Below are 26184 nucleotides of genomic sequence, written 5' to 3'. Positions count from 1 at the left end.
AACTCTTTTGGTTTCTTTTCTTCACAGAGATATCCCTAGAGCATAGAATGGTCTCCAGAGCGCTCGCACACACACACACACACACAACATTTGTTGAATAAATAATAAAGGAGTTAAGTGGGAATAACATCAAAAGGAGTTTTAATAATACTTAATAATATTAATTCAACAAGCATTTATTTAATGCCTACTATGTGCAAGGTGCTAGCAATCAAAGTTGAACACGTTTCTCAATGCCCAACTCTAAAGAGCTGTTGCCTAATGAAGAGCCAAACAAACAAATCCTAACAATATTTTGAAACTCTACAGGAAATATAGCTATATGAAACTAAGCTGCAAAAGATATGTAGATGACAGGTATTTGTGCACTTAGTTTGTGATGACTGAGTAAAGAAGTTAACTAGTATGATAGGGAGGGGTAAACAAGAACCAGTAGGAGGCTGTTTAAAATGTTTTCTATGACACACCCATCACATAACTCAAATATTCCGTTTATGTGTGATTCAATTTATTTTAGCTGAAAACAGAAATAATTCCTGTCTAGGTTCAAAAAAAGAAGAGTCGCCCCAGAATCAGTAAGATGAATGACTAACAGACCAATATAGGTAAGAACCAAGGCACTTCAATTTAGAAAAAGGGACTCTAGGATCTTTTCACTACAGCACTATTAATAATATGACTCAGCTTCAACCATGCTATATTTCACTGTCTAGAACCTAAATTTTAAATCCACAGGAGAGTCTGTGTAATTGGCAATATCAGGTGTGACTCAATCCTCTGGAAGAGAGGCACAGCACTGGGAGACACTCCCAAAGGAGGGAGACATCATAAACTGGGAGTCATCCCAGCACTTACGTACTACACTCTACCGTGGGTTTCCTGATATATTAGGTAGGCACCGCAAAACAAGCAACCATTAAGTATATTACATATGATGATTATAAAATTTACAGAGTCTCATCAATTTTAAAGGAGTTTCATAAAACTTGGGTATCCATTCTATGTAGCCACATAGGAAAAAAAGGATAGAAATCACTGCAGTAAGAAAGTGCTGGTCAATAGACTCAAGCTAGAGAATAAACATAAGCAATGATATAGAATTTAGCCAGAGCATATTAGAAATTATGCAATTAAGCTTAAAAACTATCACAACAACATTCAAATTTTTCAGACTGACTTTAGCAATTAAATTGTAAACTCAAAATGCAATTAACAGTAAAAAGTGTTACTGAAATGGCATTTTCTTAATAATGCAAGAAATTCCCTAGTTGGAACTGTCAGAGATATTGAGCACATGAGGTTGTGGGAGGCTTCAGAAATGTCTTCACACAATCATTTACACTGGTGTTCAATCATAAGGAACAGATACACACCTCCCCCCCCCAGTAACTGACACTCTTAAACTGAAAAGCAAGTAAGCTGCTGTAAAGCAAATACTAATATGTAAATTTCATAATACACTGTCAAACAGAAACCCTTATAAAGAACCAAAGAACCCATCAGAAGTGTCAAACTCAAAACAGTTGAACTTGCAAACTTGCAAAAATTTATCATTATAAACTAGCAAAACACTCCATAGTAATCACACTGTAAATTCCACGAAGAAAAAAACTATAGGAGTATTTTCAAAAACACATTTCAGTGGACCCCAGTTCCAGAAAATATAACTAAATCCTCATATTATATTAGTTTCAATTAGTATATAAAGAATCAGAGGGACTGAGAGTGTAGCACACGTGAAGTACTTACTGGCTTGGACTCCTAGAGGGAGGGAGGTAGGGAGGGAGGGAGGGAGGGAGGAAGGAAGGAAGGAAGAATGGATTCACTGACCTGAGGAACCAGCTACTAAAACAATACAATGCTGTCAATCCAGTTAATTTCTAATGAGATGCAATGCTCTGAAAACTCCCAATTTTGCCATTAGCACACATATAATAAAATGAAGCTACTAATGAGTGTCCCTTGTCTGGCTGATATTAGAGTAAAAAATAAAAGCTCAATGAAGAGTACTGGTAAAAAAGGATTGTGCACAAAGCTCAAGGTTTTTATGATAACAAAGCTAACTCCTGCCTACTTCCAGACTCATTTCTGCCCACTCACTAACATCAACCATGTGTGCCACACTAGCAGTTACCAAACTTTAGTGTGCACAGGAAATCATTTGTGGATCTTTACTGAAAACCATAGAGACTTTTGTACTTCTCACCTCCACATATTAATCTAGTAGGTCTGGAAAAGGTGCCAAATAATTTGTATTTTAACATGTGATCCACATGACAAATCACATTGAAAAAATCCTTTTCCAGACATGGAACTATTTACTAACTTACCTCCATGCCTTTACAAATTCTGTTCCCTTTGGCTAGATTATCTTTGTTCACTTGTACTTTTCATAACCCAAAACTTGACAAAAATACTCCTCTCCTGAAGTCTCTTCCATCTCTTTCTTTCTCAATAAAATGAACTTTGTACAATATAATGTATTAGTTAAGAACATGGTCAAAAAGGCCTGGGGTCTAAACCTTAGTTCTGCCACTTTATATTGTTTGAAATGAGGAAATGTCCTTAATCCTCAAAGCCACTATGTCCTCAATTTAATGGACTCAGGAAAAATTATCTGTACCTTAGAGGGCTATTCTGGGGTTAAATGCATATAAACAAATTAAGAACTAAATCCTACTAATTATTAATTACAAAATATTCACCCTTCCAGAGACAACCCAAATGTATTCTCTGTAAAGACCCAGCTGGTCAGCCATTCCTTCTTCCTATCCCTGTAGCATCTTGTACTTCTATTTCACTGAAAAGTGACAGTTTACACATTTATTTTCGTCATACACTGACCGTAAGAAACCATTTTTTAAAAATGTATCTTTCACCTGAAGAATAAAGAGACTCAAACGAAATGAAAAAGAAATCACATAAGCAACACATAACAGAAAACAATGTCCAATTCCTAACACACGGAAGGTGTAGATGGAATGAAAAGAACTAGTAAGAAATAAGGTACACAAGGACAGCAATGGCCAAGAAACTTTCCAGCTACTTTGATGTTATTCCCCAGCTTAGCAGAAATAACCAAACAAAAGCAGACTACCATCTTTACTCAATTCAAAGAGAGGCTGGAATTAAGGGAGGCTGTCTAACTTCAACAGCAGATGGATGATGGGGCCCACTGTTGCTTGATTTACTCTTAGAAAACAGTAAGACGCCAGGTTCCATTTCCAAACAACCTCTTCCTCAATAGTCCCACATAGTTTTTTTCTGTGGGATCCTCAGCAGGGAAAAGCTCTACTTTTCTATGCAGATGAAATGTACAGGCTTCTTGAATTTAAAAGCAAAACAATAACAACAAAACCCCTGTTATTTCCTTCAATATAGTAGTTCCCAGGAAAGAGACACCACCTGCCCAAAACCCACACAACTAATTTTACACTGTCCAAGAAAACATTAAAGTGAAACAATGAAAATCAGAACTGGCAAGTAGTTATAACTAGATCACAAAAAAGGACTACCTCTCCATGTGGTGCTCAAAATGCTTTATTAAAAAGTTTTACACCCAGTGATAACTATTCAAAAAGGTTTTTATAAAGTTTTTTCCTTTTCCCGTCATCTGACCTACCAGAAAATATAGGAAAATTCTGAGTTCTCAAAATGCTCTACAGCAAATACATACTTTTTAAAAACCTTACTGATGTTTATATCCCTTTTAACCTAAGCAAAAAGATCTAAAAATAAACAAATACATAACCAACTTTTCCACAACTGTTTTAATAAAAACAAGGATTTTAATAAAAACAAGGCAAAGTTTAAAAACATTACTTTGAAATTTTACGTCATATGGCAGATCTATGTTGCTTTATGAAGTATGGTAACAACCTTATAAAGATCAGCTATGTCCTGGCCCTCTAAGAAGTAATATTGTTATGGTTTAATATGGAATGCACCCCAAAAGCTCCTGTTTTCATGCAGAAATATTCAGGTAGATTATGACAGCTATAAACTCATCAGTGTTTTAATCCACCTGATGGATTAATAATTTGAATAGGCTAACTGGGTGGTAACTATATGCAGGTGGGGCATTACTGGAGGAAGGAAGATCACTGGGAGTGTGCCCTTTGGGAATATATATTTTATCCCTAGCTCCTCTCTCTCTCCCTGCTTTCTGACTGCCATGAGCTGAGCTTTCCTCTACTATGCCCTTCTGTGATAATGTTCTGCCTTGAGCCCAAAGCAATGAGGTCAGCTGCTCCTGGACTAAGACCTCTGAAACTGTGAGCCCATATTAAATTTTTCTTCCTCTAAGTTGTTCTTGTCATGTATTTTGGTCACAGGGATGAAAAACCGACTAACAGAAATAAATACCCTGTTTATTGTATAGAATAATAAGAAGGGTATTGTAGTTTTCAAAGCTATTACATTAAGTTTTAATTTAATCTTCATTACAATATTTTCTGGCCATACTGTCCTTCACTATAAAAAGTTATGCAAATACAGAACATTTCATCATCATTCCAGAGAGATTTGGTATTAATCATCTGGTCCATACTTAATTCTTCAGCATCACCTCTCATTAAGCTACTCCATTTCCCATCCACAACAATCACTCCTGAAATACACCAAGTCCTTCCAAATTCTAGGCCTACTGTACCTGCTGCTCCTCTAGCTAGGATTACTACCATTGCCACCTGTAACTTTTTTCTCCAGCTGGAAATATTATACTCATTCCTTATTCAGTTGAAACATCATATCTACTGATGATATGATATCCTCCCTTCCTCCCACAGAACTTTGTATGTGTCCTTCATACAGCGATGAGTTGTACAAGTAGCCTGTTTGCAGGTCTGCTACATTCATCTATAAAGGACTATAGTTCTGTAAGAACCCTGTAGTTTCAAGTTTGCATTGTTATGCCAAGTAAACAGCAAACATTTTAAAAACAAGTCTTGAAAGACATAGATAATAAATCACACATTACACAAACTTAAATATAGTGTATTTCAAAAGTATTTCAATCTAGGGCTCAGTGGTAGAGCACTTGCCTGGCATGTGTGAGGCCCTGGGTTCAATCCTCAGCACCACATATAAATAAATAAAAGATCCATTGACAACTAAAAAAATATTTTTTAAAAAAAGTATTTCAATTTAAAAGTTTAATTCTTGGTTTAGAAAATATAAGACAAAAATCAGAACAGAAAAATGCCTACAGTCTCCTGGTGCAGAGATACTAGGGCAATTGGAAATGCAGAGTCTTCAAAAAAAAAAAATAGGGAAGTGCAAATTTTAGTACATTTTCTCCTACTCTTCTCTCTGTCCTTCCATATAATCTATTAAGAAAACATAATTTGATATCCAAATTATATTAAAGACAATTAAAAATGGAAAAAACAACAAAATAAAAAAAAAAAAAACTGCCAGTAGAAAAAGGTTTATCTTTCCAGTTTTGAAAGGGTTCGTTACAAGGTTCTTCTAAAATTTTAGTACATTTTCAATCACTGCATGCATGCTCATAAAAAAGGGTGACAAAATGATGGCAGTTATTCTACTTATTTTCTCTTCAATTTTAAAGATTAATGTGCACTATAGAAACAAAAAACAAAATGTGACTCATACCACCCAAAGATTACCATCAATTTGGTACAAGTAATCTTTTCATGTATTTTCAATTTAAAAAATTAAATTAGGATCTATTGTTACAATTTTATAGCCTATATCTTTCAAGTAACATGTTGAATTCTCCCATATCATTCAAAATTCTTTGAAAACAATTTTAAGATTGCACTGAATTCCTTATTTTCTACACTGTCAAATATTCATAGTTTCCTTTCTTATGATCACATACCTAATTATTCCATTTCAGTGTTCTCAGCCCAAGGTCAGTTCTAGCTCCTCATCCAAGTGGTATTTGGGGATTCAAGGGGTCATTTTGGTTGTCAAGTACAAGGTTGGTAATTGAGGGGTGATCATGTATATGTCACTAGTATTTCATGGGGAACCAAGATGTTAAATATCCTGTAATGCCTAGGCATGTGCTTAGAGGCCCACAGCAGGTTTGGTAGACTCTCTTGACCAGAAAAGCAACCCAAGGCTGCTCTCTGTGCAGGGTTGGCAACTGACAGGACCTGGGAACCTGAACCACACACACAAAACGAGATGAGAAAGCTCAAAGGGCCCAATGAAAAATGTAGTAACAGACAAGCAATTGAATGGGGGAAAATGGAAAGGTTTGGCCAACTAGTAAGAGATAAAAATGAAGCCAAATGAGGACTTCTGGCATAATAGCATGAGAAGTTCTGTTGACCTGCTCCCCAGTGAAACCAACAGGAAATCTTTCAAAAGTAATCATTTAAAGCCTCTGGAAATAGTCCTAAGAGCAAAAAACAAATAAAAAAAAATTCATAAAAATTCAGCAAGAGTATCTGGTATTTGAAAAAACAGATCATTCCTTCCTTTCAACCTCACAGGTCTGCAAGACAGAGACCCTTCTCTAGACAATAACACAGGGCTCTCTCTTCTCCTTTCTCCCAGTCAGAGGATTCCTTCCTAAAGCAGGGCATTCGGCTCTTGGATGCCCACTGCTAAGGATAAGGCCTAGCAGAGTGCACCTGTGAGGTGGAGAACCTCATTTTCTGCCCCACCATTACTTAATTTTAATGAAGAAGGCTCCACCTTGGGTGAAGCACTTTGAAAATACAAGCACTCTCCTCACCCTGGCTCTGGCTTGTGAGACTGCACTAGGAGAAGAGCTGCTGTTTCACTCCCACCTCCCACTAAACAGGTTGGTTTCTAGAGGTGGGTGTGACGAGCTCTACAGACCTGGTTCACAATTTGCCTGGAGAAAACACAGATCATATATCAGATAGCTCCCAATCATTCCCCAAAGAAACTGACTTCATTGGCAATATGATTTGGGAAAGTTGTGGTTGGAAGGCACCTGGGACTGAGATTCAAGGAAACTGTAGGATATCTAGTTTGCAGAACAGAACCAGGGACAGCTGGGAGGAAACACACTGGGGTTAAAATACTCTCAAACACTGTTCTCAGAAATCCTTTAAAGGAGCCATAATTTGATGGTATTAGTCTGAAGAGCAATTTATGTTCCAGGGCATGTTCAAAAACAATAGCACAATCAAGGGGCAACAAGGGAATTTAGTAGCCAGTTACAGTTAGAAAAAGGAAACAGTCCTGATCTCTAAATGTCAACAATTAGGGACTCACCAAATAAGCACTAAACCAATGTCAGACCACCAAATGAAAACATTTGAAGAAATGGGCAGGCATGGTGGTGCATGCCTATCATCTTGGCAGCGAGGGACACTAGGGCAGGAGGACTGCAAATTCAAAGATAGCCTCAGGAATTTAGCGAGGCTCTAAGCAACTTGGCAAGAATTTGTCTCAAAAAAATGGGTGCTGAGGATGTGGCTCAGTGGTTGAATACCCGGGGTTTGATCCCTGGTACCAAAAAAAAAAATTGTTTTTTTTTTTTTTGAAAAAATAAACGTATAATATGCAGTTAGGCCTAGAACAGACCATTTTTTTTCTTGTCAATATTTCCTAACAATACAGTGTCATAACTATTTACATAGCACTTTTGTTATATTAGGTATTATAAATAATCTAGAGATGATTTATACAGGAGGATGTGTATAGGTTATACACAAATATCATGCCATTTAAAATTTGCACATGCATGTAATGAAGACCCAGCCCAAGCTTTCTGCTCAATAAGTACATGATATACTACTGGACTATACTCCCAGCCTTCATTTCATTTTATATAAGGGATCTGGGCATCCTCTGGGTTTGGTATCCACCAGGGTGGAAAAGACACCTGGAACCAATCCCCCTGGACCTGGAAGGATGAGTGTAATGTTGCACCAATACTATGAAACGATTAAAATTACACTTAGTGGGGCTCTTTACCAATATCAGTAAATACTTAAGGCATAATCTTAAGTGAAGAGATAATAGATACAAAATATACATAGTAAAATTTCAAGTAGTTTAAAATATACATACTTTATATGCATGGGAGAGAATTAAAATGTAGGAAATACAATGTCAAAAAGTTAATAGCTATTAATGGGATTACGTATACTAATTTTAATCTTCTTTAAATTTACTGATATAATTTCCGAATTTTTAACATATCCATTTATATATTTAGAATCCATATTATTACAAAGAAGTAGCTGCAAATGCCTAAACAAGAACCTTTATCATGTTTATAACTAAATCAAGAGGCCCTGACATAATCAAAGCTGACACCTAGGGTCAATCTCCTAACATTGTTTCCAAGGTGGAAACTTAAAATACTACACTCCAAATGTACTATAATAATGCTGACATTATCACTTAGCCCCTACCTATTAATTTACTGGAATTTAGCCTAAATATTTAAGGGCCTACCAAAAAAAAAAAAAAACAACCAAGAGCGACATTGAAATAATTAAATGATGAGCCATTCCCATACCTGTATTTAGCTCCCTGACTCTTACTACTCCATTCATCCTACATTACACTCATCCTTACTACTCACATTGGCTCCTTGAAAACTTTAAGCACACTCTCACTTTGGGGTTCTTCATAGGAATGTTTTTTTTTCCTTCAGACACATAAATGTATCGCTATTCCCTCAGCTCCCTTCCTGCCTTGGCTCAAATGTCACTTTTTCTTTTCTTTTTTTGTGGTGGTGGGGGTTGAACGCTGGGCCTCCCACACGCTAGGTTAGTGAGCTACCTCTGAGCTCCATCCTCATTCCTTTTTAATTTTATTCTGAGACAGGATATTGCTAAGTTGTCCAGGCTGGCCTTGAATTTATGATTCTCCTGCCTCAGCCTCCCGAGTAGCTACGATTATAAGCATGCGCACCAAACCTGGCATTATTTCTTAATTTAACACAGAAATTTGCCCTCCATACTGATATCCTTCATTACATTCTAATTTTCCCCAGATCCACAACATTTGTCACCTTCTAGCAAACTACAATTTTAAAAAACAGTACGTTGTTTTAATGTCTTTCTTCTCTCACTGAAAAATAAATCCAAGAAAAGGATTCTGGCTTTTAGTCACTGATATGTCCAAAACACCTTAAGGAAAAAAAACCAAACAACTAACACACATATAAAGTGCTCAATAAATGAGAAATGTATGAATATACTAATGACACAAACATATAAATATAAAAAATGACATGACTCTATAATGATGGTCAATACAATTTGCAAGAATATCTAGTACGTAAAATTTGGTAATTTTTTATGTGTTTAATTAAGCAAATCTATGACACAAAAGTTCTTAGAAAATCTGTCTATCTTGGAGCTGGGATGTGAGGCTAAGTGGTAGAGTGTTTTCCTAGCATGCACAAGTCCCCAGGTTCAATCCCCAGCACTGCAAACAAACAAAACAAAACAAAAAATACAAGAATAAGAATGATGGAGTGACTGAGAAGAGTTTTGGAGCATGGTGGTATATGCCTGTAATCCCAGCCACCTGTCAAGCTGAGGCAGGAGGATCGGAAGTTCAAAGCCAGCCTCTCAGCAAATTAGTGAAAAACATCTCTCCATTTTTATCATTCCTATTTGTTTGTGTCTAAGACACACTGATTCATTGAAAAATGTCCCAAATTTATTTTGTTAACACTGTATAAGACAGACTATATAACCAAGGAGGCAGATTAAGTTGTTTTAAAAATATTTATGTATTAGAACAAATGTTAAAATGTATAGAGAATTCAATACTGTATTATTTTACAAAAGTAGTTTTTAAAACTACACTTGTTTTTTTTATCATATGAATCTCAACAATTCAAAACAAGGCCAATTCCTGATACAAGTTTTATTAAGTGAAAATTTCCTAACTTTTTATTTAAACTTTTTTTTAGGCTGCAAATGCTCGTAGCCCCAACAAGATGATATCTGGGAATTAGGGAAGCCAAGTCAAATATCAAAGGCCTGGCTCATTATCTGATTTCATATACTTAGTTAAAACTGCCTAAATACTTGAAATTCAACACAGTCAGAACTTATTTCCCTGTTATTACATCAGTAACCAGACCATCCCTATTTATTTTTAAAGCAGTTTTTCTATTACTTCATACTTTACTCTCAGAGATTAAACCCCAAGTCCTATGGCAAGGTCTCTACAACTTCTAAACTTAAAACAGGTCTCACAAAAGTACAAGGAAAAATCTTCCCCAAAGATATTTAGCCAATACCTCTGAATGCCGTTCTATGCTTCCAGTATCTGATCCAGAGTGTTGCTCATTTACATCATCCTCACCATCAGATCCAGAATCCCGTTCATCCTGCACTGGGGTAGCACCACCATCATCTGCTTAAAAATAATACAAAAATCCACTTACAGTTAACATGGATGACACCTGTAGCTGAAAGAAACACAATGATTTAAGACTATCCAAAACAAAAGTTACTACGGACAAAGCAAAACTAATGATGGTAATATTTTGAGCAAAGCAATACAATAGTCATACAAATACCAACATCATTAACATATGGCGCATGTGGCAGCAAAAATACTCCATAAAAGGAATGTAAAGCTTAAAAAACACCATTAAATACCATGTCAGTAACTTGTAAGTAAAGTGCTATTTATTTCAAATTTATGTTAAAAACTGTCTTTCTCTCCAGAGCACTTACCACCAACTTCTAATGTACTATGTGATTTTTTTTCAAGTTATTCTGCTTTCAGTTCACTGCTGAATCCCTGGAACCCAGAACACTGTCTGGTACATGATATAAAGTATCTGTTTATGAATGAAAAGCACAAGGAACTCCAGTCCAGAAATAGTCAAAACTCATTAAAGCATATATTACAATAGTTTTAAAAAAAAAAAAAAGCAACCATAATTATGAATTGGTACCTAACTTTAAGCAATATTTTAAAAATCCAAAAAGTGATGAAATCACTCTCATATAAATGAGCTACTGTACTTAGCTAGAGTAAAGTTAAGAAGTCACAATAAAAAGAATAGTTTTAGGGGGAAAAAAAGAATAGTTTTGAAGTTTAACAATTACACAGCATCAGAGGGAGGATAGATGAGAAGAGGGTGTTAAAAGGTTAAAATACTGTCCTGGCATAATAGAAAAGCATTACAGAACGACTAAAAATGATGCAAGAAGAGACAGCATAAGTTAGGAAGAGAGGTAAATACTAAAAGTTTAGAAATTAGGAGGAGGGGGTGTCAGGGAACTGCTATCTATTACCTCAACTTGTTACCTCTTTAAACACAACCTACCTACTATAATACATACAACTACCTTTTTTAAAAAAGCAACTTTAAAACACAAATGAATTGAAAAACTCTTTTGAAAACATCAGAAAACGTTTTAAGCAAAACAGAAGTGCATGCCTGAAAAGCACTTACAATCACTGTTATTTGCTGTCACAAGTAAGGAATTAAAGGGAAACCAAAACAGGAGAGAGCTTTATGTCCTAACAACTTTTGATACAGGATGTACAAATGGCAAAGGACCCCACTAGGTCCTACCTTACTCAACTTTACATCCCGGGTGCCAGGGCTTGCCTAACGGGGATAAGTGTACTTGAATAAGAAGGAAGGCAGACCAAACTTGGGTGAGGAAAAAGGAAAGCTCTTAAGGTAAAGGAAAGGCAAAAAGTCATCAATAACAGCCAGAGAAGCACTCCTTACAACTCAGACAAAGGTCCTGCACTTACATCCTGGGAAGCCAGTGTGGTAGGCGAATTAAATGAACCCTAACTTGGAATGAAAAGTCTAGGAAAGGTCCCCAGCCTCCTACTGAACAATTTCCTTGGGTTCTCAAAAAACCCGTAACTTCTAAAAGATCCTTAACAGGAAAAGCCTCTTCTTTCCCAACACTCTGCACACGGCAGGTGCTTGATATAGGTAGTGACTTCCTGATTTCAGCAAAAACCTTCACCTATTCGGAAGACGTCTTTCCCTCAAAGATCCCCTCTCTCCAAGGTTCTAACTTGGAGCCGGCGGCTCGCTGATCGGCAGGCTCGTCTCCGGGGTTTTTCTTCCCGCTCCCGCGAGAGCGCGAGGCCAAGGCCCGCCGAGGAATCGCTTGGTCCCCAACCCGAACCCACCTGACTGGTCGCCACTGTAATATTCCGAGTCCATGGCAGGCGGGCTCTTAGCGGGGAGTGTCCGCGCCCCGCGCCGCCCCCGTCACCTCCTTCCTGGTGGTGTGACCTCCGATGGCGCGACCCGGTGCTGAGGCTCCGGCCTAACCGGAGAGCTCGGAGAATATGAAAACCGCAGCAGTAGAGACGAACGCTTTGACTTGGTAGACCCAGCAGAAAAGGCCGTACCGGGAAAGCCAGCAAGCGTGCGGGTCGGCGCTCTACTTCCCAGAAGCACCTCTGAGTCCAAAATGGCGTCTGCCCACGACCCTCAAAGGAATGCAGTGCGCAGGCGCTATCATGCGTCAAACCGGCCAATGAGAAGACGTAATAGTAATGACGCAACGCACCGCCGGAAAGGAGACTACTGGGAAAAATGAGCGGGAGCTTTAGTTAAATACACCCCTCCGGAGGAGTCTAGTTTGTCCTGAGTGGGAGCGAGGTTTCTCTCTTGAGTGTGTCGGCCCCTTCTTGGAGGAACATCAGAATTACTCTTGAGAAAAATGAAGGCTCCGAAAATTACATTTTGTATCTTTACGCCAGATAACTCTCAGTCCTGCAGCTAAGCGAAAGACTCCCGCCCTCGGTGTGTCGAAGGGGTGGCGCACTGTTCTCTGGGACTTGTAGTTCCAAGTCTAGGCAGTGTTGATTGATTACTAACTGAAGTGACCAAGACCTCCTTCAAGGCATTTTTACTTCCTTTCTTTATAAAATAACTATTTAATTTCCACCTTAAGGACCCATTTGATCAACAGTAAGAAGTACAGATCTTGGCCTGCAGAAAGATCACCTGATGAAACCTGAGGAGGGTCATGTTGCACCTAAGCTCTGTGCTCCTGAAAACAGGATGGTTAAGAAATGTCCTCTTCACCTGTTTGTTCCTGAAACAGCTCATTGTAACGAACCACCCTTCTCCATATGACTTAGTTAAAAAGACCTACAGATGATCCCCTGTTCACCTGTGACAAGCCCTGTATGGCCAGGGACAGACAGATCCTCTAAGTTCCTGTTCATGGTCTCAAGACTGATTAGCTGAGATTTGAACTCTGTACCCTGAAACTAGCTACACAAAACGTTTTCTATTCATCCTACCAACAAACTTTTCCCTATAACTAAATAATCCCAGCTATTCCATCATCATCCCACCCCCCATCACCGAACTAAAACTGTCTAAGGCAAAATCATCCTGTAAGGTCCTTGCTTAGCATCTGGATAGGCCATCTTAAGTGACATCCGTCATTTTAAGAAAAATTTCTCTTTCCCACCCAGGCCCTTTTTTGCAAAAGACTCACCACTCCCTCATACCAACCCCACCCTGTATTAGGACCCATCCAGCTCTAATCCCTGAGCTTGCCCCATAAAAGTCCCAAAACCCAAGCCAGTATTGACTCTCTCCGTCTATGGACAGATGTGCCTTTGTCAGCTCTGACAAATAAACTGTTGTGTGTATCTCTGCCTGATCTCCATCTTTTATTTCTTGCTTGCCCGGTTCCTTGCTTTCCTTTTACACCCTACCAAGACCATACATATCTGGGGTTTCCCCTTATAGCAATAACCTGAGTAAAGTCCATTATCTTGTTTATTTTTGTCTTAGCCCAGTAAGAGCACTTTGCCTCTTGATTGGAGGAGGGGGTCCATGGTGGGTATGAGCAAAGATCCTTCAGAAGATGTAGACTTGCAGAATGGGGCCTTTTCTTACTACAAGAGAGTTATGACCCCTTTGATAGCCAGTCAGAGTATGCTGGCAGCACCCAGTTCCAGGCTTGAAAAGGAAGAAAGGGGGAGAGTTATTTCTCTCTGGTGTGGTGGAAAAAGCCTTAAAATCCAAGTTTTGCACCTTCTGCTGTGGTGCAGAAGAACTGGCATTTCAAGAGGAGGTCTCATTTTCTGAGGCTGTCATGAGAATCAGAAGAGCAAAGAATTAACAGAGTCTAGAATCAGAGATACAAAATTTAAATATTTGCCTTTTTCTCTTTGATAAAGAGTTCCAGGCTCTGAGCTCTCTTCTAAAGAGTGGGCAAGATTGTACCTACATAAATAGAGCAGGAGAAATAAGAAGACCAAGAGGAGACTTAATGGCAGGGAACCCAGCACAAATTCTGCCTTAAGACCTTTGAGTTTCACTAGAGATATAAGACTAAAAGACAGGAAAGTGATTGGGTTATAGCCAATGCAATTGCTCTAAGAGGAAAAAAGAGGAATTTCGACATAACTAACTTTCCTGGTGGTTTGGAGAATGGAGAAATTGAAGTGGAGAGAACATTCAACAATGTGCTGAGCCCCCAGAAGGCTGCAAAGAAGCATCAGGTCCAGTTTTTACTCAGAAAGCCAACAAGTAAGTTCGTGAAATAGGATACCCCTTTCAAAGAAACATAGTGCAGACCTCCTTTTTACCAACTGTCCATCCTCTGTAGCCCCCTGGCAGAGAAGTTCTTGAATGGCACAGAGATGCTTTCTGGGTCTTGGATACCTCAAATTTTGACAACTGCCATCTTCCCACCCCACAGGCCTCACTCTAAAATTAGCCAGTTGGCTCATAGTGGTTATGATAGTGAGATGCCCAGGAGGAAAACTCTCCCTTAACTGATAACCCAGAAACATTGAGTTCCTTACATGAATATAAGATTTATTCAGCCAGACTCTTAAGATATTGTGACCTGCTGAACATGTCAGGGAGTGAAAGTCCATATAATATAAGGATCAGCCTCATACTGGCAGAGCTGCAGACTGGGGGAAAAGAGCATTAGCATTACAGAGTTTGGGCTTTCCAGGAAACTGAGGCAGTGCAAAGACCTCCTCTTTAAACGCCAGTTCTTTTTTTTTTTTAATTTTCTTTTAGTTGTAGATGGACACAATATCTTTATTTTTATTTATTTATTTTTGTGTGGTGCTGAGGATCAAACCCGATGCCTCACGCTTACAAGATAAACGCTCAACCACTGAGCTTCAACCCCAACCCCAAACCCTAGTTCTTATAATCAAGTCAGAAAAAGATTTCAGACATGTTATTAAGAATAGGAGGAATACATTTATTGAAGGGATAGGAAAAGGGAAAGGTGACACTGACACTCTCTAGAGAGAGAATGGGTTCTCTCAGAGAAGAGACAATGTGTCTCTCCTGCACTCCAGTTTTATTGGGGGATCCCATGGAAGTTTCCAGAGAGTTCTGTCCAGGTCTACCTCTTGATTTTTGACTGACAGCAGGGTGACATCAGACTTTCATGTACCAATTGGCATGGCAATGCTAGGTTCCCTTGGCTCATGTTGAGCAGTTCAAATTGGATTTTTAATCATTTTTACAGGTTTTGTGGTTAGAAGTAATTATCCTTATCTTCCAGAATCTGGCTTGTGAAGAGATCAAATGTCTCTTCCTTCAAAGTAACTTGGGTTCCTCATTTCAACCTTATTGCCTGCCTACATTTCCTTGCACATAACAGGTAGTTTGCTGAGGAATGTGACATATCCTGTCCACTTAGGCCAGGCAGGGCTCCAGGTAAATTGCTTTTTGGCAAATAAAGTGCGTGGGGGTCAGCACAGTGGGCTCATTTTATATAATTATTCTGTTAACCTCGTTTTCCCACTGTTCTCATCTTTCTATCCCCTAACACTAGGTTTTGGGCCTAGCGCTAAGCCTTCTTGTGCTTGGTGAGTTGGAACAAGCTACCATCTTTATCTAAGCCTCAGTTTCCCCATGTGTCAAATGAGAATGTTGAATCAGAAGACTGCAAAGACCCACTGAGTTCATTGATTCAATGTCAGAAAAACGAGGTCTCCAAATCTGGCCCTGTTTCCTGCATTTGACAAGCCACTAGGGGGCCATACAAGAGAAGAAACAAACAAAATGAGTACACTGTAAGCCTGAAGGTTTGGCTGTGTGCCTCTCAGGCTTCCCAGCCTCATAACTCAGTAGGACAAAGTTGCAAGATTTGTCCCATCAATATTGTTCATGATACTGAAAAATAGGGACCCACTTGAAAGCTCATTGATAGTGGATAATAAATAAACATCAGTTACTGTAGCACATCTTGCAGTTATCAACACAATTGAAGTGGATCTTTATCTGCTTACATGGAAGGGTGTCCAGAAAATATTAGTAAGTGTAAAAAAAAGTCACCATAGAATAATATCAATATTATAACTTTATTTATGTGACCCACCAAACTGCAAACAAATAAAAATGCAACCTAAGAATTTCTTAATAAGTATGGAGGGAAAAAGACTTTCCAACAATGACAGGAGCCCAAAAGCTGTAAAACAAAAGGCTGAAAAATCTGACAACATAAAATTTAAAACTTCTAAAAATTAAAACAAAAAAAATATACACACTCAAAACAATATCCTATTTGTAAAGTCAAGAGATAAATTATTAGAAAATATTTTTAAATTTTTACAATTTATATCAGATCAAGAGCTGATCTCCTTATGCATATAGAGCCCCTAGAAATCAATAAGAAAACCAATAACAGAAAAATGGGCAAAGGATATGACAGTTCCCAGAAGAGAAAATGCTTATAGCTCTAAGATAATTAAAATATATCCACCCTAAAATGAGAGAATAGCACATCAAAATCATATTGAGACACTACTTGTCACTCCTCAAATGGTAAAAATTGGATAACCTTTTTTTTTGGAGAAGGAGGCTCTTCCATGAGGTGTGGTGTGAGTATATTGGTGCAGTCCTTCAAAGACAGTAACTTGGAAATGTTTATAAAGATTACAAATGCAGCTGGGCACTGTGGTGCATGCCTATAGTTCCAGCGACTTGGTAGGCTGAAGCAGGATGATCACAAGTTCAAGGACAGCCTCAGCAACTCAGTGAGACCCTCAGCATCTTAGCAAAACCCTGTCTCAAAAGAAAAAATAATAGAACTGGGGGATGCAACTCATTAGTAGAGTGCCCCTAGGTATAATCCCCAGTGTAAGGTCCTTGCTTAGCTTCTGAATGGCCATCTTAAATGACAGCTGCCATCTTAAGAAAAAGTTTTGCTTTCCTGTCCAAGGGCATTTCTGCATTAGGACCCACCTGGCTCTAATCCCTGCCCCATAAAAGTCCCAGAACCCAAGCCTGTATTGCCTCTCTCCATCTATGGAAAGATGTGTCTTTATTTGTCAGCTCTGACAAATAAACTCTCTGTGTATCTCTGCCTGATCTCCGTCTTTCATTTCTCACTCACCTGCCTCTGGTTCCTCGCTTTCCTTTCACCCAGTATGAAAAAATTAAAAATTGACCTTTGACTTGGCAATACATTTGTCTGTTGACTTAACAATTTCACTTCAGAAAATGTATTCCACAAATATACCTAACTACATGCAAAATGATGTATTTCAAAATTATTTATTGTGGCACTATTTGTAATAGCAAAAGGTTGTAGATAATTTTAATGTCCAGATAGTAATGATCACGAAATTATGATATATCTATACGATCGAATGTTTTCTAACTGTAACAAAAAAATGAGCTGTTTTATATACCGATTTGGGAAGAATCAGTATATAAAGCTGAATCCAGTGGAAAAAAATATAAAACGAAGAACAGTGTTATAATATGCCACTTACTGTGAAAAGGAGGCCTGGTTTAGGTCTTAAGTGTTCTCCAAAGGCCCATACATTAAAGATTTGGTCCCCAGCCTGTGGCACTATTTGGAGATGGTGCAACCTTAAAGAGGCAGGACCTAGTGAAAGGAAGTTGGGTCACTGGGTGTGGGCGCTTGAAGGGTATTGGGTTCCTGGCCCCTTCCTCTTTCTCTTTACTCCCTGGTGAGCACGAGGCAAACAACCCTCTCTACCATGCAGTCCCCACTATGACATACTGCACTGCCACAGACCCAAAACAGTGTGGCCAAGCATCTATGGGCTGAAACCATGACTAGGACACGGGGGGAGGGGGGTGCGGGGGGGCAAGGGGATAATATATATTAGTTGTGACTTGTAACTCTATTTTTTTTTAAATCTGAAAATTATAAAACAAGTATTGACTGTTGGAAGAAGGAAAAAAGAGTAAGAAGAAGTCTTTAGTTTTTTGGTAACACATAATACTTTTGCCCCAAAGGACATCTTCTATTTGATTCTAAAAGGTGTGTTTGTGATGGCTAATTTTAGGTGACAGTTACAATGGATTAGGGGATACCTAGAAACCTGTTAAAGTGTTAGTTGGGATGTGTCTTTGAGGGTGTTTCCAGAGAAGATTAGCATGTGAGTCTGAGTGGACTAAGTGGGGAAAATCCCCAACATGGGTGGGTACCATCCAATTGGCCAGTGGCCCAGAAAGAGGAATGCACAGAGTGGATTGGTCTCTTTTCTGGGAGCTGGCATAGAATTTCTCTGCTGCATTGGACATCAGAACTCCAGGCTTTCCAGCTTTGGAGCCCAGGTCTTGCACCAGCAGCCTCTTGATTCTCAGGTTTTTAGCCTCAGATTCTTACACCATCAGCTTCTCTGGTTCTAAAGTCTCCAGACTTGGACCGAGCCACCTTACTATTATCCCAAGGTCTTTAGCTTGCAGAAGCTAAGAACTTAGCCTCCATAATCATATGATCCAATCTCCCTAGTAAATCTCCTGTCATCTATTTGTCCGTCTATCCAGCCGTCCATCCTATTGGTTATCTCTCTGGAGAACTGTAACTATATTAGTATCAAATTAATTTCACAGCCTACTGACTGGTTAATATCATAGTCTGAAAACTTTGGCAGTACCAGTCTTCAGTTGCAATGGTATAGAAGATCCTTGAGCCATTTTGCCATGATGGGGCTACTTCTTTAGGCTCAATCTAAATAGCAATGTCTCTGTTTTTGTTTTTGTTTTTTTGGGTACTGGGATGGAACTCAGAGGCGCTCAACCACTGAGCCAGATCCCCAGCCCTATTTGGTATTTTATTTAGAGACAGGGTCTCAGTGAATTGCTTAGTGCCTCACTTTTTGCTGAGGCTATCTTTGAACTCACGATCCTACTGCCTAAACCTCTCGAGCCACTGGGATTACAGGCATGCGCCACCGTGTCTGGCTTTTTTTTTTTTTTTTTTTTTTTATGTTCTCTTCTTATACAGCAACCACGGATGTGTACCCTTCCCTTAGAAAAGCCCCATTTCAACACACACATGTGTATGGTAAATAATGACTCAAATTACAATACAATTTTTTTTGTTTTTGTTTCAGTTTTGGTTTGTGGTGAGCTCCACATCACAGAGAGCATAGGAGCAAGGATGCAGGTGTGTCATAGATTAAGCTTTGGAACCGTGTTTGGACCATGTGAACTTCACAGCATTTTTTAAACTAGTATTTTATTGTGGTAAGATTGATATATAACTAAGTGTGTCATTTTAATCTTTATAAGTAAATAATAATTGTCATTCATTATATTCAAATACAATGCAACCATCACCTCTATTTTCAAAATTTTCCATCACCGTTAACAGAAATTCTTTACTTATTAAGCAATAACTTCCCATTTCCCCTTTCCCATGGTTTTAGCCAGCTCTCCATCACTGTGACAAAATAACTGGATAATCAACTTATAAGAAAGAAAGATTTATTTTGTCTCACAGTTTCAGAGATTCTAGTTCATCCCTGGTCAGTTAGCTCCATTCCTTTTGGGCCTGTGGAGGGGCAGTATATCCTGGTGGGAAGCACGTTTTGGAGCAAAGTTGCTCACCTCATGGTGGCAGACAAGGGGAGGGAGGAATAGGGGGAGGTGGTCAGAAACTGATATGACTCCATTTTTGAGAAACCAGCCTCTACCTTAGAGCAAAGCCTGTCCAAGGAAGGGGGCATGACCCTTGTCCTTGGAAAGATCCACAGAGCACTCCTAGGCACATACCCACCCTGTTGAGTTGTTTATCTACAAATAACAGGAGAGATCTGCTGCGTCACGTGTCCCTGACTCAGGCTAGGTGAGGACCCATAGCAACCCCATAGCAACCAACAATCAGCATGAGACAGGGAAAATACCTGGGATGCCAGATGACCCCCCCCCCAGTAGTTTATGGTGGTTGATAACATATTGGGAAACCATGTAGTTTAGCACATACACCCCCTCGCGGCTTAAATCAATCAGTTCAAACAAATCCCCCTCTAGTATTAACCAATCACTCTTACCCAACTTGTTCCCACCAGTGAATGTGCTGATCAATGTTAAGAGTTGTTGTTTGGGGGTTAGTGGGATGGCAGATGAGGAAGAAGACCTGACCCTGAGTGAACGCCTCGGTCTCAACGTTCTGCTTTTCTCATTCCTTTAGGCTCCATAGCGGAGGCAGAGTTGAGAATCAAGTCTCTTTTCCTTAGCGAATTCAGCTGAGAGAATGCAGGGACTTCACTTTGCTTACCTTTTTCATCGGATTTATCATTTTATTTGAGGAAGAAAATGAAGAAATTGGAGGAGGTGCAGAAGGTGGACAGGGTAAAAGAGACTTTTTTCTAAAGAATTATGATGTATGATGTATGGATTGGGGATGACCAGAATCCTTACACTGAGTCAGTGGATATTCCTGAAGACCTTGTCATAGAGTTCATCACTGAAATGACTCACAAGGCAATGTCAATTGAAAGACAAGGTCGAGTACAAGTTGAAGATATCGTCTTCTTGATTTGAAAGGACCCAAGGAAGTTTGCTAGGTTTAAAGACTTGCTTACCATGAATGAAGAATTGATTAGAAGAATCAATTAGAAGAATTGAGCTAGAAAAGCATTTGATGAAGCAAACAACGGATCTTGATAATTTTTGTACTTCATGAAATTTCATTATCTTCTGTGGAAATCACATATAATAATAGTGTATTTTGTTCTGTAATGTCCTAATATCTAGACATGTAAATGAAAGATGGGGAAACAAAGTTTTCAGCCTTTATTTTCATGTCTTTGATTTTAGAGTGACCCTTGAGCCTTTAATTGCCTACCTTTACATGACTATACTTGAATTACTTACTGAGTTTTAATGACTACACGTAAGTTAAAGTACCTTACAAATCATACAGTTCCTTCTGACTTTTGACTATCTAAAGGATGAAGTAGTATTTATGTGTTAGGTATATTTGTGCCATTATAATCTATTCTATAGCTGTTTAATATGTGAACTCTAAGTGACATTTCGACTATGACAGCTGAGACCTTACATATTCTGAAGTTTTTAGACAACAGTGATCGGAGATGTTATTAAAGATAGTGAATTGGTTTTTCTTTTAAGGAGATGATATTTGAAACTGCAAGTTTTTGTAAGAATGTTTATGTGTCTTAAATGATAATTTGTTTTAATATTTTCTAAAGAGTGATTTTTTATTTTTTTATTTTTTAGAAACTTAAAGTTTCATGTTGATGCTTCCATGTTGAAAGACTTTTTTGATTTAAAACCTTTTGGGATTTAGATTACTTTTTAAGTTTTAGAACTCATTTTCCCAATCATCTACTTTCAGTAGCAGGAATGGCAATGTTTAATGAGCTAATGATAGGATAAGCATTTGGGGTAATGTTATTTTAACATATTTGTAAGTACTTGTGGAAATGTGTAGTTGACTAAAACTGTATGTAGCTACAAAAACCACTTTTGTAGTTCAGAGTATACAGATTTTGTGTGAATTTAGCTTACTGCACTAAATTATTGCCCTTAGCTTAAAATAAGGATTAAAATTTTATTTAAAAAGATCAGGGCTGGGGATGTGGCTCAAGCGGTAGCGCGCTCGCCTGGCATGCGTGCAGCCTGGGTTCGATCCTCAGCACCACATACAAACAAAGATGTTGTGTCTGCCGAAAACTAAAAAATAAATATTAAAAAAAAGTTCTCTCTCTCTCTCTCTAAAAAAAAAAAAAAAAAGATCACTGAATGTTACTGTTTGTGAAACTGAACTTTTTGGTTTTACTTATGAATAGTATCCATAAATCAGTACCTGGGAAAATTTTATTCTTAACCTATTGATACAAGGAAAATAAACAGAAGAAAAAAAGGAGTTATTGTTTGACTTTCCCACGGTATGGAATGATTTGCTGTGTGATGTTGTGCCGCATAGAGTACCCCCCAAAAAACCTATAAAATCTCACTGGACAAAGGACCGGGACTCACTCCCTGGAACTGCTGCTTTGAGAACTGTTGTGAGTCCAGGCTCAAGCTTGCAATAAAGACTCTTGTGTGATTGCATCAGATTTGGCTCCTGGAGGTCTATTGGGGTCCCATGAATCTGGCATTACAGTGGTTGCGGAAGTTACCTAAACAAGAGCAATAGTGGCACCCTGAGCAGAGATTGCCAGTCAACACTTGTCTGCAGCAGCTCAAACACCTGGAGCATTTCTATGAAAAACCTCCTTCTAGGCTTATCCAGGAAGATGAGACTGCATTAGAAGGCTGTAAGCCAGGTCTGAGTGGACTAAGTGGGGAAAGCCAGGTGTATCAGACAATGAACATGCCAGGGGATTTCTGGTTTACATGTCAACTAATGAATTTTGTAACCATTGGGGAACAAAGGCAAAAAGTTATGTAGTGTTGGCATTGCAAATGGTATGCTCACTGAACAAGAGACAAAGAATATTCTTTCTTCACCGAAGGCAACCAAAAGTTAGAACAGTTCAGAGCAGCACATAAAGGTCTTATGTCATCATTCAAGAGAATAAGGGACATGAAAATAATGTGAGCTTATAGAAGTTAAACATCTCTAGCAATTAGAGAAATGCAAATCAAAACTACTCTAAGATTTCATCTCACTCCAGTCAGAATGGCAATCATCAAGAACACGGGTAACAATAAATGTTAATGAGGATGTGGGGGAGAAAGATACTCTCATACATTGCTGGTTGGGACTGCATATTGGTGCAACCACTTGGAAAGCAGTATGGAGATTCCTCAGAAAATTGGGAATGGAACCACCATTTGACCCAGCTATTCCTCTCCTTGGTTTATACCCAGAGAACTTAAAATCATCATACTATAGTGACACAGCCACATCAATGTTTATAGCAGCTCAATTCACAATAGCTAGACTATGGAACCAACCTAGGTGTCCCTCAATAGATAAATGAATAAAGAAAATGTGGGTGGGGACAGGAGAGATAGTAGAATGAAACAGACATTATTATTGTATGTATATGTGTGACTGCATGACCAATGTGATTCTGCAACATGAACACTGAGAAAAATGAGAAATTATATCCCATCTGTGTGTGATATATCAAAGTGCATAAATGCATTCTACTGTCCTGTATAACTAATTAAAACAAATAAAAGATTAAAAAAGAAAGCCTAGAGGTTTATAGAGACTTTAAAAAAAAAGTTACTATAGGATTCCATTTCAGATGAGGATGAGAGCAACTCCAGTTCCCTGAAATTCAAATGGATACAGAAAAAGAAGAAATAAAAGCATAAGAAAAGGAAGGAAGAAAAAATGTAAGCATGTCTTCCAAATCAAGTCAGAATTAAGACTCAGACTAAGACCTTTATGTTATGGTTTAGATATGAGGTGTTCTCCAAAAGCTCATGTGTGAGACAATACAAGAAAGTTTAGAGGTAAATTATTTGGGTTACAAGGAGCCTTAACATAATCAGTGTATTAATCTACTGGTATGGATTAACTGGTGGCAACTATGGGCAGGTAGGTTACAGTTGGAGAAGGTAGGTCACCGGGAGGCAATTTGGGTTTATATTTTGTCCCTGGTGAGCAAGTTCTCTTTCTGCTTCCTGATTACCATATCCTGAACTGCTTTCTTCTGCCATGATGTTTCTGTTTCACCTCAGGCCCAGAGTAATGGAGTGGGTGGTGTATGTGCTGAGACCTCGAAAACCATGAGCCCCAAATAAACTTTCCCTCCACTATGTTGTTCTTGTGAGATGTTTTGGTCACACGGATGAAAATGCTGACTAAAGCAGAGTGACAAGGACTTGCCTTGCTCAGCATTATCTTCTCAAAAGTAAAAATATGGTGGCCAAAGAACAGAGGGAGATGTAATCAGAGAGTAACAGATCACAGAAGCATGAGAGAGGAGGATGTTTGGCAGCCCAGTTGTGGTTTCTCCCCTCTGATGAACTGACCCACAAGAAAGTGCATTGTCTTCGCCCAGGTGCTAGCTCAAGATACGGGCTAGCTCAGGACAGGGCTAGCTCAGGATAGGGGCTAGCTCAGGACAGGGGTTGAGGTGAGCCAGGAAAATCATATTCAGTATCCTCCTCCTTGCAATTCAGTTGAGTCTGGAATTCCTTTGAAGTGTCCACAGGGTGTCAGGACAAAGGAAATCTCTATCCATAGAGCATTTCTGGGTTCTCCCACAGCTTTTGGCCTCCATGGTGAGTCAACTCTGTTCTCATGGACTTCCGGCTTAACTTTCCTCCATTGCTAAAGATAATATAAGATTATGATGTATTTTAAAAAGGGAGAGGAGGAAAACCTAATTCAGAAATGGTCAAAGGACTTGAGTAGACATTTCTCAAAAAGCAGATGAATGAATAGCCAATAAGCACAAGAAACTGTTGTCAGCATCATTAGTGATTAGGTAAATACGAATCAAAACCACAAAGGGACACTATTTCATACCAACTAGAATATCCACAAGCAAAATAATAAAAGCGGACAAGTGTTGGTAAAGACATGGAAAAATGGGATTTCCATACATTGGTTGGTTAAAAAAAGTGTTAAATGGCACAAGCACTGAGAAATACAGTTTGGTGATCCCTCAAAAAGTTAAACATAAAATTATCATAGGAATCAACAATTCTTACTCCTGTAAGCGCAAAACAATTGAAAAACTGGGATTCAAAAAGATTTTTTTTTGCTTTTTAATACGCTTGTATTTTGGAATGATTTTAGATTTACAGAAAATCTTCTAAGATATTACAATTTCCAAATGTAACTCACCTAGTTTCTCCTTATATTGACTTCTTACCTTACCATGTATCATTATATTACATTTGTCAAAACCAAGAAACCAACATTAGTGTATATTCATAAGAAAATTCTATAATCTATTTAAATTTCAGCAGTTTTTCTACTTAAAATCCTTGATATGTCCCAGGACCCTTTCTAAGATCTCACACTGGATTTAGTTGTCATGTCTCCTTAGTCTCTTCTTCTTCATGACAGTTTCTCAAATTTCCCCTGGTTTTCATGATCTTGACAGTTCTGAGGAGTACTGCTCAGATTTTTATAGAATGTTCCTCAATTTGGTTCTGTGTGATGTTTTTCTCTTGATTAGACTGGGACAATGAGTTTTTGGGGAAAAGACCACAGGGGTCAGTGCTCTTCTTGTTACAGAATATGAGTATGACCTATCACAGGTGACATAAATCATTTGGTTATGTTAGTCTGCAGTGCTGTCATAAGAAATGCTACAGACTGGGTGGCTGCAACAACGGAAATTTATTTTCTCACTGTTCTGGAGAACAGAAATTCAAGATCAGGGTGTGGGTAGGGTTGGTTTCTTCTGAGGCCTCTCCTTGGTGTGTAGAGCGCCATTTCTTCTCTCACATGGTCTTCTCTTTGCACGTGTCTGTGTCCTAATCTCTTTTTATAAGGACATCAGTGAAATTGGATTTGAGTCCATTCTCATAAACTCATTTTTGCCTTAATGGCCTCTTTAAAGGTCTAACGTCCAAATGCAGTCACCTTCTGAGGTCTTGGAAGTTAGGACTTCAATATATTAACTTAGCCCGTAGCATTTAGCTTAAATACCTGGTGATGTTTTCTAGATTTCTCTTGTAAAAGCTACTATTTTTATTCTCTTTCCATATTCTATTCTTTGCAAGTAAATAAGTTCAGCCCACAAAAATGGGAAAGATGTAGAATTCTCTGCTTAAAAAACAATCCAACAAACAGGCAAGCAGAGGATTCCCTAGGAAATTCTTCCCATGTACTCTGTATGTATGGGCACAAAGTACAGGGACTGCATGTGAGTCTTCCCTGACTCCTGCTACCCAGAATCGTGTGCAATAGAGCAGGTCTGAGGATGTGGCTAGTTAAGGTAGAGCTGTCCTGGCTTCAATCCTCAGTGCTGCCACAAAAAACATGTGTGATCACTGGAAACTCATTCATTATGCAATTTTATGGATTCAAATCCTGGCTCTGGTTCCTCAGAAAACTGGGCATGGAACCACCA

At 38.6% G+C, this 26184-nt stretch overlaps 1 protein-coding gene and 1 pseudogene across 4 annotated transcripts in view; one reads left to right on the top strand and one right to left on the bottom strand.

Moving 5' to 3' along the window:
* Iws1 (interacts with SUPT6H, CTD assembly factor 1) overlaps positions 1-12396 on the bottom strand; it is a 36849-nt gene extending 24453 nt beyond the window's left edge. For all 4 annotated transcript variants that reach the window (XM_076866141.2, XM_076866142.2, XM_076866143.2 and 1 more), the window contains exons 1-2: positions 12091-12396; positions 10217-10332 (exon numbers count right to left, since the gene is read on the bottom strand). In XM_076866141.2, the coding sequence (XP_076722256.2) occupies positions 10217-10332; positions 12091-12124 (150 nt within the window). In that variant the 5' untranslated portion in view covers positions 12125-12396. The remainder of the gene's footprint in view (positions 1-10216; positions 10333-12090) is intronic.
* A 7886-nt stretch (positions 12397-20282) lies between these two features.
* LOC143407595 (transcription initiation factor TFIID subunit 13-like) lies at positions 20283-20833 on the top strand (annotated as a pseudogene).
* Positions 20834-26184: the final 5351 nt, after the last annotated feature.

The sequence above is a fragment of the Callospermophilus lateralis genome, chromosome 9, assembly GCF_048772815.1.
Source record: "Callospermophilus lateralis isolate mCalLat2 chromosome 9, mCalLat2.hap1, whole genome shotgun sequence".
Taxonomy (NCBI): Eukaryota; Metazoa; Chordata; class Mammalia; order Rodentia; family Sciuridae; genus Callospermophilus; species Callospermophilus lateralis.
Note: the sequence above shows the minus strand (reverse complement) of the source record. Positions and strands in the feature narration are given on the sequence as shown.